The sequence below is a fragment of the Micromys minutus genome (assembly GCF_963924665.1).
Source record: "Micromys minutus genome assembly, chromosome: 1".
Classification (NCBI taxonomy): Eukaryota; Metazoa; Chordata; class Mammalia; order Rodentia; family Muridae; genus Micromys; species Micromys minutus.
This window is the reverse complement of record NC_137969.1, coordinates 68,724,533-68,740,174: the sequence shown is the minus strand read 5'-3', so window position 1 is coordinate 68,740,174 and position 15,642 is coordinate 68,724,533. Positions and strand designations below refer to the sequence as shown.

The following is a 15,642-nucleotide window of genomic DNA, read 5'->3' as shown; positions in this document are numbered from 1 at the left end:
TATACTCTGTGAATGACAAGCATACCCTGGAAGAGGAAAACCCTCAGTAGCCAATCCAAAGGACCAAAATGACTATAGTCTTTGATGTGTAAACTGGAGATATGGTAGCTATGTGTAAACATCAAAGTTAGGGAGGGAGAACAGATAGTAACACTCTGGCAGAAAAATGGGGTTTTTGTTCTGTGTTACCTCTTGATTTCTCACGTTTAAGATATTCAGCACGTTTTCTAAGAGTTGGTAAGTTTTCATAAAACATGATCAGTTTGTCCAATCTAGCATCATCTGGGAATTTTTCTTCCATTATATCAGCAATCTGAACTTTAGTGTAATCCTCTTGTATTTCTCTCTCAAGTCTTAAATCATTGGCCAGCAATGACTTAAACATGCTAAAATGATGATTCTTCATAGGTTCAAGTCCTTTCAGAAGAACGATTCTTTTATATTCACTCACCATCTTTTAAGTTGTTGGTAAGCCTGGATGAAAGAAATTGGCATGTATTGTTGTACACATATAAAGAATTTTCCAAAGATATACATTTTTATATGAATAAATGAGCTATCTGGAGATACTGTTCATAGGTATGTTCACAGAATGAGGGCAGCAGAATAGATGTTTATGTCAAAAAAAATTTGGGAAAGAATTGCATTATTAAGAAAACCATTAAAACCACCTTTGTAAATATACAGAACATATTATCCTAAAGTAAAAGAATACACCTTCTTCTCACCACCCCATGGCACCTTCTCGAAAATTGACCACATAATTGGACACAGAATGAGCCTCAATCAATATAAAAAGGTTAAAATACTCCCATGCATCCTCTCAGATCACCATGGTCTATGGCTGGTCTTTAACAACAACAAAGACAACAAAAAGCCCACATACACACGGAAACTAAACAACGCTCTGTTAAATGATAGCAGGGTGAAAGAAGAAATAAAGAAAGAAATTAAGGATTTTCTAGAATTCAACAAAAACGAAAACACAACATACCCAAACCAATGGGATGCAATGAAAACAGTATTGAGAGGAAAACTCATAGCCCTAAGTGTTTCCAAAAAGAAACTGGAGAGAGCTTACATCAGCAACCTGACAGTACAGCTAAAAGCCCTAGAACAAAAGGAAGCAGATATACCCAAAAAGAGTAGACGGCAAGAAATAATCAAAATTAGGGCAGAAATAGACCAAATAGAAACAAAAAGAACCATTGAAAAAATCAACAAAACCAAAAGTTGGTTCTTTGAGAAAATCAACAAGATTGATAAACCCCTAGCCAGACTAACTAGAGGGCAAAGAGAGAGTATCCAAATTAACAAAATCAGAAAGGAAAGTGGCGACATAACAACTGAAACTGAGGAAATTCAAGAATTCATCAGATCTTACTACAAAAACTTATACTCCACAAAATTGGAAAATCTGGAGGAAATGGACGAGTTATTAGACAGATACAAGATCCCAAAGTTAAACCAGGACCAAGTAAACCATCTAAATAATCCAATAACATCTAAAAAAAATAGAAGAAGTCATCAAAAGCCTCCCAATCAAAAAAAAGCCCAGGTCCAGACCGGTTCAGTGCAGAATTTTATCAGACATTTATTGGTGATATAATACCAATACTCTCCAAACTATTCCAAAAGATAGATTCAGATGGAATATTACCTAACTCATTTTTTGAGGCTACAATAACCCTCATACCTAAACCACACAAAGACCCTACAAGGAAATAAATTCAGACCAATCTCACTTATGAACATTGATGCAAAAATACTCAACAAAATCCTTGCAAACCGAATCCAAGAACACGTCAAAACGATCATTCATCATGACCAAGTAGGCTTCATCCCTGGGATGCAGGGATGGTTTAACATAAGGAAATCCATCAATGTAATCCACCATATAAACAAACTTAAAGACCAAAATCACATGGTCATCTCACTAGACGCTGAGAAAGCATTTGACGAAATCCGACACCCCTTCATGTTAAAAGTCCTGGAAAGAACAGGAATCCAAGCCCCATACTTAAACATAATAAAAGCAATATACAGCAAACCAACAGCCAACATCAAACTTAATGGCGGGAAACTTGAAGCAATCCCACTAAAATCAGGGACTCACAAGGCTGCCCACTCTCCCCCTACCTATCCAACATAGTACTGGAAGTCCTGGCTAGAGCATTTAGACAGCAAAAGGAGATCAAGGGGATACAAATCAGAAAGGAAGAGATAAAAACATCACTCTTAGCTGGTGACATGATAGTGTACTTGAGTGACCCCAAAAATTCCACCAGAGAACTCCTACAGCTGATAAACAAGTTCAGCGAAGTGGCTGGATACAAAATTAACTCAAGTAAATCAGTAACCTTCCTATACTCAATGGAAAAACATGTGGAGAAAGAAATTAGGGAAAAGGTACCCTTCACAATTGTCACAAAAACTATGAAATACCTTGGTGTGACTCTAACTAAGCAAGTGAAGGACCTGTACGACAAGACCTTCAAACCTCTAAAGAAAGAAATTGAGATGGATCTCAGAAAATGGATAGATCTCCCATGCTCATGGATTGGAAAGATAAACATCTTAAAAATGGCCATCCTACCAAAAGCAATTTACAGATTCAATGCAATCCCCATCAAAATTCCAACCCAGTTCTTCATGGAATTGGAAAGATCAATGTGCAATTTCATATGGAATAACAGAAGACCTAGAATAGCGAAATCTATCCTCAACAACAACAAAAAAAACATCTGTGGGAATCACTATCTCTGACCTCAAGCTATATTACAAGGCAATTGTGCTGAAAACTGCATGGTACTGGTACAGAAATAGGCATGTGGATCAATGGAATAGAATAGAAGATCTAGAAATGAGTCTTCATGTATATGGTCACCTAATTTTTGACAAAGGAGCAGTAAACATTCAATGGAAAAAGGACAGCCTATTCAACAAATGGTGCTGGTCCAACTGGCACTCAGCATGCAAAAGAATGAAAATAGACCCTTTCTTATCTCCTTGTACAAAGCTCAAGTGTAAGTGGATCAAAGATCTCCACATTAAACCAGATACACTGAAACTATTAGATGAGAAAGTAGGGAAAACCTTAGAACACATAGGCACAGGAGAAAATTTCCTGAACAAAACACCAGTGGCTCAAGCTCTAAGGTCAAAGATTAACAAATGGGACTTAATGAGATTGCAAAGTTTCTGTAAGGCTAACGGACATCATCAAGAATACAAAACAGCAACCAACAGAATGGGAAAAGATCTTTACCAACACCACATCAGATAGAGGCCTAATATCCAATGTATACAAGAAACTCAAAAAGCTAGACACCAGTGAATCAAATAACCCTATTAAAAAATGGGGTACAGAGCTAAACAAAACATTTTCAGTTGAGGAACACCGAATGGCTGAGAAACATCTGAGGAAGTGCTTGACATCCTTAGCCATCAGGGAAATGCAAATCAAAACAACCCTAAGATTCCACCTCACACCAGTCAGATTGGCCAAGATCCAAAACTCAGATGACAGCAGATGCTCGTGAGGCTGCGGAGAAAGAGGAACACTTCTCCTCTGTTGGTGAGGTTGCAAGCTAATACAACCAGTCTGGAAATCAGTCTGGCGATACTTCAGAAAATTGGATATAGTACTACCTGAAGACCCAGCTATTCCACTTCTGGGCATATACCCCAGAGACACTTTAATACACAACATAGATATATGCACCACAATGTTCATAGTGGCTCTATTTATAATAGCCAGAAGCTGGAAGGAACCCAGATGTCCTTCAGAAGATTAATGGATACAAAAATTGTGGCACATATACACAATGGAATACTACTCAGCCACCAGAAACCATGACTTAACCAAATTCTTAAGAAAATGGCTGCATCTAGAGAATATCATCCTGAGTGAGATAACCCAGTCACCAAAGAACAGACATAATATGCAGTCACTGATAGTGGGATGCCAACCCCAGAGGCTTGCTCTCCCCCAGAAACAACTCACAGACTATATGAAGTCCAAGAAATAAAGAAAACAAAACAAAACAAAAAAAAATATTTAGAAAACAAGAAAACTTTTACTATTTCCGTGTTACATTTTGTTTTACATGTACTTTATGCTCATTGTAACTATTAAGTTTTCAAGGCATACTATCAAACCTTTAAAAAAATCCAGTACTGACTAAAAAATATATTCATATAGTTTTATGTAAAAATTATGTTAAAATCTGAATAAAAAGTACTGACAAAAATGTATAATTTTAAGCAAAAAGTTTTAAAAATCTTTACATTTATCTTTGTTTTGTAAAATAAAGTTGTATAAAAAAACACCTTTGTGATTAATAATTATAGTTTGGTTGGGTCAAGGGTAGTTGTGAAGAATAGTTGTCTGGAGATTTGCCTCTCTGGCAGATTAGGAGTTTTGGCTTTTTGCCTCTTCTCTTACCTTTAGCTGCCAGAACCTTTTCCTCATTGTCTGTCTGTCAGATCCTGACTCTTTGTACCTACTATAGCTGCATTGGTTACTTTTCTTGTCACTATCACAAGAACACCTGTCAGAAGTAATGTATGGCAGGAACGTTTATTTTGCCTTACAGTCTCACAGTGAGTAAATCCTGTTGCCTGGGACACAGACTGTGACCACATAGCTATTAAATTTCTACAGATGCATTTGAATAAGAGTCTTTAAGTTAGAACTCAGGTGGATATAATCCTCTAGCCCTGGGCCTATGGTCTTACAACTGCCATGTGGGCTCTATGACCTAAAGGCTTCACAACCTCCCAAGGTAACACTGAGAGCTGTTTCCCAAGTGAGGAACTGTCTGAGCCATGGAGAACACTTTATATCCAATCCAGAGTAATGACTAATGTGATAAATAAGGAAACGGGTGCAGTCTCCCACATTATATATGGGAACCTCTGGCCACAGTACTGCATCTCTGTTTCCATTATGTCTTCCATAATATCTGTAAGTAATTTTGTCTTTTTCCTGGGGTTAGTATATTTTCAGTTCTTATTGCCCCAATTAGAGTTTACTTTATAGAACTTCTTCTGACTATCAGCTGCAAAATCAAAATGTTTATAGACTGGGAAGATATCAATGCTTGTTCCTTCTTTTTCCTTCATTGTTCGTTATCTTCAACTGGTAACTTTATATAGATATAGATTAACATCCAGTTTCTGTTAAATTATAAGGCACAGAAGCAGAAGTATTTTTATAGAACAGAGGCAAATAATTGTAAAAGGAAGATTCATATCAATAATGCAAATGTTAATAACAATAACCATTGTAAATATCAATGACAAATGGATTGACATTGTAAATACATAAAACTCAAAAAATGAAAGAATGAAAAGAAAGAGGGAAGAAAAAAGGAAGATGACTACTCAAAACTCCACAATGAAATCCAAAAGGAGGCTGAAGACCTAAACAATAAAATATGAGCAGTTCTTAGCCATATAGACTTAGTATGTAGTTATGTTGGGTCACCAAGGGTAATGATAATTTCCTGTCTTGTTTTGGAAACCTCTAGGACCTCATTGACCAGTAGCCTATAAAGATGTAATCCCACTTATATAGTGATGCTCATTTAAGAATCCATGTTTTCTAGGGGTGACATTGTCTACCCACACAAGGCAATTCTCTTCAAACTTTTTTTTTGTATTTAATTTAAGGTTGGAGGAAACTATAGGAGAGGTGAAACAAGTTACAAAGTGACTGGATATTTCACTGTAAACCTGTATTAAATTGTCAGGAATAAAGAAAACATAAAAAATTATTAAATATACACTCTTGAAAAATGGTTCAGCTTTTCATTTTTTATTGGATGGTTTATATCTTTACATTTAAAAATTTAGAGGTTTGTTTTTTTAATCACCTGAGATAGTTAAATACAAATTATGTAAAAAGTTAAGTAAAAGCAATGATATATAATGTTATATGTGTTTATCATGTTTATTATTACATCGATAAAAAATGCATTCTGAAGAGGATTCAGAGAAACAGGAAATGTAACACATTATTTAAAGAAATATAATTTAGTGTGCCCATGATATAAAAATGATATAGAATTAATTTAAATACAAAAAGCACAACCAGTGTATTCTACTTCTTCCAGTACCTGGCTATATAACCAAAGGAGATGGAATAGGTATATACAGAGGACAATTACACTTGTATATTTATTGCATTACTATTCACAATATGTTGTAGTAAATCACAAAAAATAAAAAATGGCTTATCTATTTATTAGCTATGTGGTGTCAATCCATGGTTGGAGTTTCAAGTATGGAGCCATTCGCACATCTGTCACCTGGTCCAACATCCTGGGTCACACTATGTTCGCAGGACTTCCTTCCCTTCGTGATTTTACTCTGCTGGTTACTGCCTCCATCTCATGGTGTTTCCTTACCTTAAAACAACAGAAACACAACCCTAAGCCAATAGCTTTTTATACAGGTTTATGTATTCAATTCTCAATCCACAAACCCTCTACACAACAATATTACACCAAATAGACAAAGATACAAACTGAAGTTCTATATGAGTTATTAGACCTGTAAAATTCTTAATGTTCATAGTTATTCAATGCCAATGAAGCCCACTTGGATTTAACTCATCTTTATGAATCTCCATCTTGGAGAGTTCAGAGGATTAGGGTAGAGAGAAGTTCTAAGATGGACCTCCAGGAAGTTGAATTAGATCCAGGTGGGCTTAATAAGCTTTAAAAAGCTATGAACATTTAAGCATTTTATAGGTCTGATATTTCATATAAAATGGCAGTTTGTTTCTTTCTCTACTTAATGTAATCTTGTGTAGAGGGTTTGTGGATTGAGAATTGAATACATAAACCTGTATGAAAAGAAATCTGTCTGCAGAGTTGTGTTTGTGTTGAGTTTGGGGGTGATGAAACACCCCAGGACAGAGGCAGTCACAGAGTAAAACCACCAAGGGAAGGGAGTTTCATGGATGAAGAGAGATCTTGAACCGAGCAACAGAGGTTCGTGTAGCTCCAAACTAGAAACAGGGCCAATAAAGAGATAAGCCCACGTCTTAGTTAGGGTTTTATTGCTGTGAACAGATACCATGACCACTGCAAGTTTTATAAAGACAACATTTAATTGGGGCTGGCTTACAGGTTCAGAGGTTCAGTCCATTATCATGAAGGTAAGAACATGGCAGCATCCAGGCAGGCATGGTATAGGAAGAGCTAAGAGTTTTACATCTTCATCCAAAGGAAACCAGGAACAGACTAACAATAACCAGGAAGCTAGAAGGAGTGTCTCCAAGCCCAGCCCAGAGTGACACACTACCTCCAGCAAGGCCATACCTTCTACTACTGCTACTCCCTGGGTCAAGCATATGTAAACTATCACAGCCCATTTTACTTTTTAATATTTACTGCAGCAACAGTAGCTGAATTACAGAATAAAGCTAAATATCTTTTTGTGGATGAGCTGATAAAGAAAATGAGAACCCAGGTACCATAATACATGCATGAAATCCCAGTACTGGGGATGTAGAGAGAGAAGGATCAGGAGTGCATGCCTATTCTCAATTGTGAGACTTTATCTCAAAAACAAAATAAAATAAAAAACAAAACACAAAAAACACAGGAAAAAGTATTTGCTGTGCAAGCTTTATGGCCTAAGATAGAAGCCATAAGTTGTATAAAGAATCAACTCCCCAAAGTTGTACTGTGATTTCCACATATATACTGTGATTAGTATATAATTGCTTATCCCCCCTGCCAAATTCACATTAAGCATTCATTAGCCATTCAAAGCAATGAACTTCTGTAATTTCAAGTTTGGATGCATTTGAATGAAACTGTAGATAAATGTGTTCAGTAAAACATGGTGGAATCAGAAAAACAAATACCTCATGTTTCATTTACAAAAGTAAACTTTGTAGTAGAATGTAATTCAATAGTGGTCAATAGAGGCAAGGAAAAAGCATGGGCAAGAAAAACATAAAGAACTTCCAAAAAGGACATCAAAACAGAGCTATGTTCTATCCCTGGATTTTATTTAGCACAATAGGTCAACTATTGATATAACAAGAATAAGATCATTCAAAACATTTAGAAAAAAATATGAAATTGTAAGACATACAATTATTGATTGTTGAAGATACTAAAATGCCTGTTATTTTGTGACTTCATTTTAAAAAACAGAGATAAAAAAATTTTGAACATTTTTGCATAAATGTATACAAATACAACTGTGTTAGTATTCGATTTCTTTTTTTTTTCTTTTTCTTTTTTTACAATGAGCAAAAAGTACATGTAATACAGGGTATAACCCAGAATTTGTCAATGTGTTCTTGGTGTGTAAGGATTGAGCATGATTTTTTTTTTGTTGTTTTGTTTTCTTTTTTTCTTGGACTTCACAAGTCTGTGAGTTGTTTCTGGGGCAGTGCAAGCCTCTGGAGTTAGCATCCCACTATCAGTGACTGTATATAACCCTCAATTTCCTTCTTTAGAGGTTTGAAGTTCTTGTCATACAGGTCCTTCATTGCTTAGAGTCACACCAAGGTATTTCATAGTTTTTGTGAATATTGTGAAGGGTATCTAAAGAAAGAAATTAAGGATTTTCTAGAATTCAACGAAAATGAAAACACAACATACCCAAACATATGGGTGCAATGAAAGCAGTACTGAGAGGAAAATTCATAGCCCTAAGTGCTTCCAAAAGAAACTGGAGAGAGCATACATCAGCAACCTGACAGCACAGCTAAAAGCCCTAGAACAACAGGAAGCAGATATACCAAGAAGAGTAGATGAAAAGAAATAATCAAAATTAGGGCAGAAATAGACCAAATAGAAACAAAAAGAACCATTGAAAAAACTCAACAAAACCAAGAGCTGGTTCTTTGAGAAAATCAACAAGATTGATAAACCCCTAGCCAGACTAACTAGAGGGCAAAGAGAGAATATCCAAATTAACAAAATCATAAAGGAAAGTGGAGACCTAACAACTGAAACTGAGGAAATTCAAGAAATCATCAGATCCTACTACAAAAACCTATACTCCACAAAGTTGGAAAATCTGGAGGAAATGGATGAATTCCTAGACAGACACAAGATACTAAAGTTAAACCAGGACCAAGTAAACCATCTAAATAATCCAATAACACCTAAAAAAATAGAAGAAGTCATCAAAAGCCTCCCAACCAAAAAAAGCCCAGGTCCAGACAGGTTCAGTGCAGAATTTTATCAGACCTTTATTGTGGACATAATACCAATACTCTCCAAACTATTCCACAAGATAGAATCAGATGGAATACTACCTAACTCATTTTTTGAGGCTACAATAAGCCTCATTCCTAAACCACACAAAGACCCTACAAGGAAAGAGAACTTCAGACCAATCTCACTTATGAACATTGATGCAAAAATACTCAACAAAATCCTTGCAAACCGAATCCAAGAACACATCAAAACGATCATTCACCATGACCAAGTAGGCTTCATCCCCGGGATGCAGGGATGATTTAATATAACGAAATCCATCAATGTAATCCACCATATAAACAAACTCAAAGAACAAAATCACATGGTCATCTCACTAGATGTTGAGAAAGCATTTGACCAAATTCAACACCCCGTCATGTTAAAAGTCCTGGAAAGAACAGGAATCCAAGGTCCATACCTAAACATAATAAAAGCAATATACAGCAAACCAACAGCCAACATCAAACTTAATGGTGGGAAACTTGAAGCAATCCCACTAAAATCAGGGACTCGACAAGGCTGCCCACTCTCCCCCTACCTATCCAACATAGTACTGGAAGTCCTGGCTGGAGCAATTAGACAGCAAAAGGAGATCAAGGGGATACAAATCGGAAAGGAAGAGGTAAAAACATCACTCTTTGCAGGTGACATGATACATAAGTGACCCCACAAAATCCATCAGAGAACTCCTACAGCTGATAAACAAGTTTAGCAATGTGGCTGGATACAAAATTAACTCAAACAAATCAGTAGCCTTCCTATACTCAAAGGACAAACATGAGGAGAAAGAAATTAGGGAAATTGGGCAAAATACCTGTTATTTAGACTAGACTACTTCATATATGTTCATATTGATTTTATAATGTGCCATAAGGTCTATAAGCCAGAAAAATAATAAATCATTTTAAAAATGTAAAATTATACAACATTTATGAGGCAGGGATTGCTATAAGTATCTATATTTGATGCCACTCTGGTCTACATAGTCAGTTCTAAGCCAATCATGTTACATAGTAAGACCTTGTCAAAACAAAAACAAAAAAAATAAAGTGAGACAGTTTTTAAAGTTGTTTAGATAAAAACAATACTTTGTTCACTGAAATAATACTATTTGATAGTTTTGAAAAATATTTAAAAAATTGAAAGTGAAAGAATAACTTTAAGAAACCAAAATTCTCTGCTAATGCAGATAAGGATCATCCAAGAAACCTCCATAAAACTTGGAGGCTAACAACTTATAATAAAAACTTTCAACCAATACTAATAAAGACATTTTAATTATATAATTGCCAAGTTTTAAAAGATTTTAGTTTTATATCTACATTACTATTATGACATTAAATAATATGTTGTTATAAAATACAAACTTAATTATAAGTATTTTAAAGGGGCATGATAGTAGATGTCTGTGATTCAAGGTTTTCAGAGAAAGATAGGGAGGTGCAGGCCCAGGGGCGGGGATGTGCCTAGGGTCAGAGTCAGGAACCAGGACAGGGGTAGGGCCAGGGGCAGGGGCAGTGACAAAGGCAGATATAAGAACAGGGGCGGGGCCGAGGCAGTGGTGGGGGCAAATGAGGAAGCAGAGGAAGACTATTTGTTTGAGGCTGGCTTCAGCTCTGCACCAAGTTCTTGAAAAAAAATGGCTTGGATAATGAAATTATTTTTCAAATACTAATATAAATAAGCAATAATATAAATTTAAACAAGTATGACATTGATTAATTATAACTATTATTTTAAATTTATGCATAGCTCAACTGCTGAAAACTTAAGCAAAACACAATAAAAAATTAGAAAAATTTTAGAAATAAATTAGTAACAATGAAGAAATTTAACTTTGCCCCATTAGAGTTAATCTCCAGCATGGAATGACGTAGTGAGTCTCATAAATACTGTTTATAGTATCTGATATAAATGTGAGATAACAGAACATAAATATAAAAATGTCAAGACACTTTATTTAAATAGCTGTATTCACAAAACTAGGATATTTTCTTCTATAGGCTAATGAGAGTTTTCATGTTTTGTATAAATGTAGGTTTAAATATTCACAACCCGGGTACTATGTTAAAGTTGAACTGTGGTTTTCATTTAATATTATTTTAGTTACCACTTTTTATGTGTCTGTCTTGTCTCTTACTCAGGCACTCACCACAATCACCTTGCTCCACTGTGTGCTCCAGCTAAGACAACTGAAGACCAAGAGAATTCATAGGAATAGAGATGGCACCTTTATTCTGTCATCTGTCATCTCCCCAGTGAAGCATCTGTAACCAGCTACAGCAGGTTCAATGTGTGAGTGCAGCTGGCACCAACCCTAGTCCCCCTACCCTCCGACACTGATTATTTTCTATGTCCCTTTATATTTCACAGAGAGATCTGATCATGTAGTTAAGAAGCAGACAGGACTCACCTCCCTCGGAATTTCTGCAGTGATGTACAGATCCTGTGACCTTCAAGGACAGAAGTGGCCTGTTTGGTTTGAGTAGGTAGGCTGATCGGTCAGTAAATGAGAAACAAACAGGGATGTAAGGATAGATACTAGCGATTATTACACTCTCAGAGTCGTTTCATTTCTTGATCAGCACTGTGTGTCTCTCATGGTGCTGTGTCCCTGGAGAGAGAAGTGCTGAAACTGCCAGGCCTCCTCCCAGTATTGTGCATAGCTTTCGATTTCCCAGGCTTGTGAAACATCTTTACTTCCCGTAAACACTGGTCACAATGAAAAAAATAATCACAGCTTATTCAGGCTCACATTCTTTTCTTATGAATCTTCCTAAGTGAGAAAGTCTTATCCTCATTACTTTTGTAGCAAGCAAATGCACAGTGGCCATTAGACACAAAACTCACATACATGGTACACAGGTATCAAGGAGATAAAACTAACTGATTAACGTTCTCCTGCTCTACGTAGACAGGAGTCATAAACAGCTGAGATGGAGTTTTATTACACAATTTTTTATAAACTCTAAATATTCACAAACATAAAGACAAATATTGCAGATTTTAGAGGTAACGGGGTTGGGTTTTTTTTTTTTTTTTTTTTTTTTTTTTTGCAGTAAAAGATATAAAGCAGCTTTTTTTATGATATGAAGACCCTGTGTAATATTGTATGAATTAAGTATTTCAGGACTGTGAGGAATGGTCTTTTAGAGAAGACAGAAACTTAATGGTAATTGAACATATTTTCCATGCCAAGTTTTAACCATTTTCCATGCTGTGACCCTTCCCTATAACCCATCCAGGCAGTACTGCATTTGCTGAACTGTCACAGCTGAACTTTCCTTCCAGGAAGAGCAGGACATTAGCTCATTCTAGTCTGTTAGCCCTGGCCAAACTGCAGTTCTTATAAATGAGAAGATTCAGATTTCCCAAGAGAGATGAGTCTGCATCATGTCATGAGCTTTGAATATCCCCAGTACCTCAGAGATCTACCCTCTGTCATAGTTTAATAAGCTCTAGCAACCACCATGTGTATGCATAACTGGAGACTTCTATTTTTATACTCATTTACTGAACTCACCTCTATCCCAATATTTCTTTTTTTGAAGAACTTTACTTTTACAAAAACAAAGATAAATGTACAAATTTTAAGCATTTTTGCATAAAAGTATACGAATACATTTTTGTCATTGTTTGGCTTTTATTTATAAGATTTGATAGTGTGCATTAAGATCTTACTAGTTACAGTGAGCATAAAGAACATGTAAAACAGGATGTAACCTGGAATTAGTCAAAGTAGTCTTGGTGTGTAAGGAGTAAACATATGGTTTTTTCTTCTCTTTATTTTCTTGAACTTCACACAGTCTGTGAGTTGTTTCTGGGGTGTTCAGAGCTTTCTGGGATTAGTATCCAATTATCAGTGACTGCATATTATGTCTGTTCTTTTGTGACTGGGTTATCTAGCTGAGGATGATATTCTCTAGATGCAGCCATTTTTCTAAAAATTTCATAAGGTCATTGTTTCTGATAGCTGAGTAGTACTCCATTGTATAAATGTTCCACAATTTTTGTATTCATTCATCTACTGAAAGGCATCTGGGTTCTTTCCAGCTTCTGGCTATTATAAATAGAGCTACTATGAACAGTGTGGTGCATGTGACTTTGATGTATGTTGAAGCTTCTCTGGGGTAAATGTCCAGAAGTGGAATAAGTGGGTCTTCGGGTAGTACTCTGTCCAATTTTCTGAGGAATCACAGACTGATTTCCAGAGTGGTTGTATCAGTTTACAACACCACCAACAGTGGATGCTCCACATTCTTGCCAGCATCTGCTGTCATCTGAATTTTTGATTTTGGCCAATCTGACTGGTATGAGGTGGAATCTCAGGGTTGTTTTGATTTACATTTCCCTGATAGCTAATGATGTCGAGCATGTCTTTAGATGCTTCTCAGCCATTCGATACTCCTCAATTGAGAACTTTTTGTTTAGCTCTGTACTCCATTTTTTATAGGGTTGTTTAATTCTCTGGTGTCTAGCTTTTTGAGTTCTTTGTATACCTTGGATCTTAGGACTCTATCTGATGTGGGGTTGGTAAAAATATTCTCCCACTCTGTTGGCTGCCATTTTGTTTTCTTGACAGTGTCCTTAGTGTTACCGAAACTTTGCAATCTCATTAAGTCCCATTTGTCAATCTTTGACCTTAGAGCATGAGCCATTGGTTTTCTGTTGAGGTAATTTTCTCCTGTGCCTATGTGTTCTAGGGTTTTCTCTACTTCCTCATCTAATAGATTCAGTGTACCTGGTTTAATGTGCAGATCTTTGATCCACTTGCACTTGAGCACTGTATAAGAAAATAAAAAAGGGTCTATTTTCATTCTTCTGCATGCTGAGTGCCAGTTGGACCAACACCATTTGATGAATGGCTGTCTTTTTCCATTGAATGTTTAAAACTCCTTTGTCAAAAATCAGGTGACCATATATGTGAGGGCTCATTTCTGGATCTTCTATTCTATTCCATTGATCCATGTGCCTATTTCTGTACCACTACCATGCACAAATGCCTTGTAATATAGCTAGAGGTAAGCGATAGTGATTCCTGCAGATGTTTTCTTGTTGTTGAGGATGGATTTCACTATTCTAGGTTTTTATTTATTCCAAATGAAGTTGCACATTGCTCTTTCCAACTCAGTGAAGAACTAGGTTGGAACTTTGATGGGGATTGCATTGGATCTGTAGATTGCTTTTGGTAAGATGGCCATTTTTAAAATGTTAATCCTTCCAATCCATGAGCATGGGAAATCTTTCCATTTTCTGAGGTCTTCCTTGATTTCCTTCTTTAGAGATTTGAAGTTCTTGTCATACAGGTCCTTCACTTGTTTAGTTAGAGTCACACCAAGGTATTTCATAGGTTTTGTGACTATTGTGAAGGGTATCTTTTCTCTAATTTCTTTCTCCACATGTTTGTTCTTTGAATATAGGAAGGCTACTGATTAGTTTTAGTTAGTTTTATATCCAGCCACTTTGCTTAACTTGTTTGTCATTGTATGAGTTCTCTGGTGGAATTTGTGGGGTTGTTTAAGTACACTATCATGTCATCTGCAAATAGTATTGTTTTTACTTCTTCCTTTCCAATTTGTATCCCTTTGATTTCCTTTTACTGTCTAATTCGTTCGGCCAGGACTTCCAGTACTATGTTGAATAGGGAGAGTGGGCAGCCTTGTCGAGTCCCTGATTTTAGTGGGATTGCTTCTAGATTCCCACCGTTAAGTTTGATGTTGGCTATTGGTTTGCTGTATATTGCTTTTATTATGTTTATGTACGGCCTTGGATTCCTGTTCTTTTCAAGACTTTTAACATGAAGGGGTGTTGAATTTTTTCAAATTCTTTCTCAGCATCTAGTGAGATGATCGTGTGGTTTTTTTCTTTGAGTTGTTTACATGGTGGATTACATTGATGGATTTCTATATGTTAAACCATCCCTGCATCCCAGGGATGAAGCCTTCTTGATCATGGTGAATTATCATTTTGATGTGTTCTTAGATTCTGTTTGCAAGGATTTTGTTGAGTATTTTTGAATCAATGTGAGATTGGTCTGAAGTTCTCTTTTTTTGTAGGGTCTTTGTGTGGTTTAGGAATGAGGCTTATTGTAGCCTCAAAAAATGAGTTAGGTAGTATTACATCTGATTCTATTGTCTGGAATAGCTTTGAGAGTATTGGTATTATGTCGCCAATAAATGTCTGATAAAATTCTGTACTGAACCCATCTGGACCTGGGCTTGATTTGTTTGGACGGCTTTTGATGACTGCCTCTATTTCTTTAGGTGATATGGGATTATTTAGATGGTTTACCTGGTCCTGGTATAACTCTGGTATCTTGTATCTGTCTAGGAATTCATCCATTACCTCCAGATATTCCAGCTTTGTTGAGTATAGGCTTTTGTAGTAGGATCTGATGATTTCTTGA

At 36.2% G+C, this 15,642-nt stretch overlaps 1 protein-coding gene across 2 annotated transcripts in view; it reads right to left on the bottom strand.

Annotated features, from left to right (window-relative positions):
- Positions 1-11,783, bottom strand: part of LOC308434829 (interferon-activable protein 203-like) — a 32,709-nt gene extending 20,926 nt beyond the window's left edge. For both annotated transcript variants that reach the window (XM_080935260.1, XM_080935261.1), the window contains exons 1-2: positions 11,650-11,783; positions 190-474 (exon numbers count right to left, since the gene is read on the bottom strand). In XM_080935260.1, coding sequence (XP_080791386.1) covers positions 190-454 — 265 coding nt within the window. In that variant the 5' untranslated portion in view covers positions 455-474; positions 11,650-11,783. The remainder of the gene's footprint in view (positions 1-189; positions 475-11,649) is intronic.
- Positions 11,784-15,642: the final 3,859 nt, after the last annotated feature.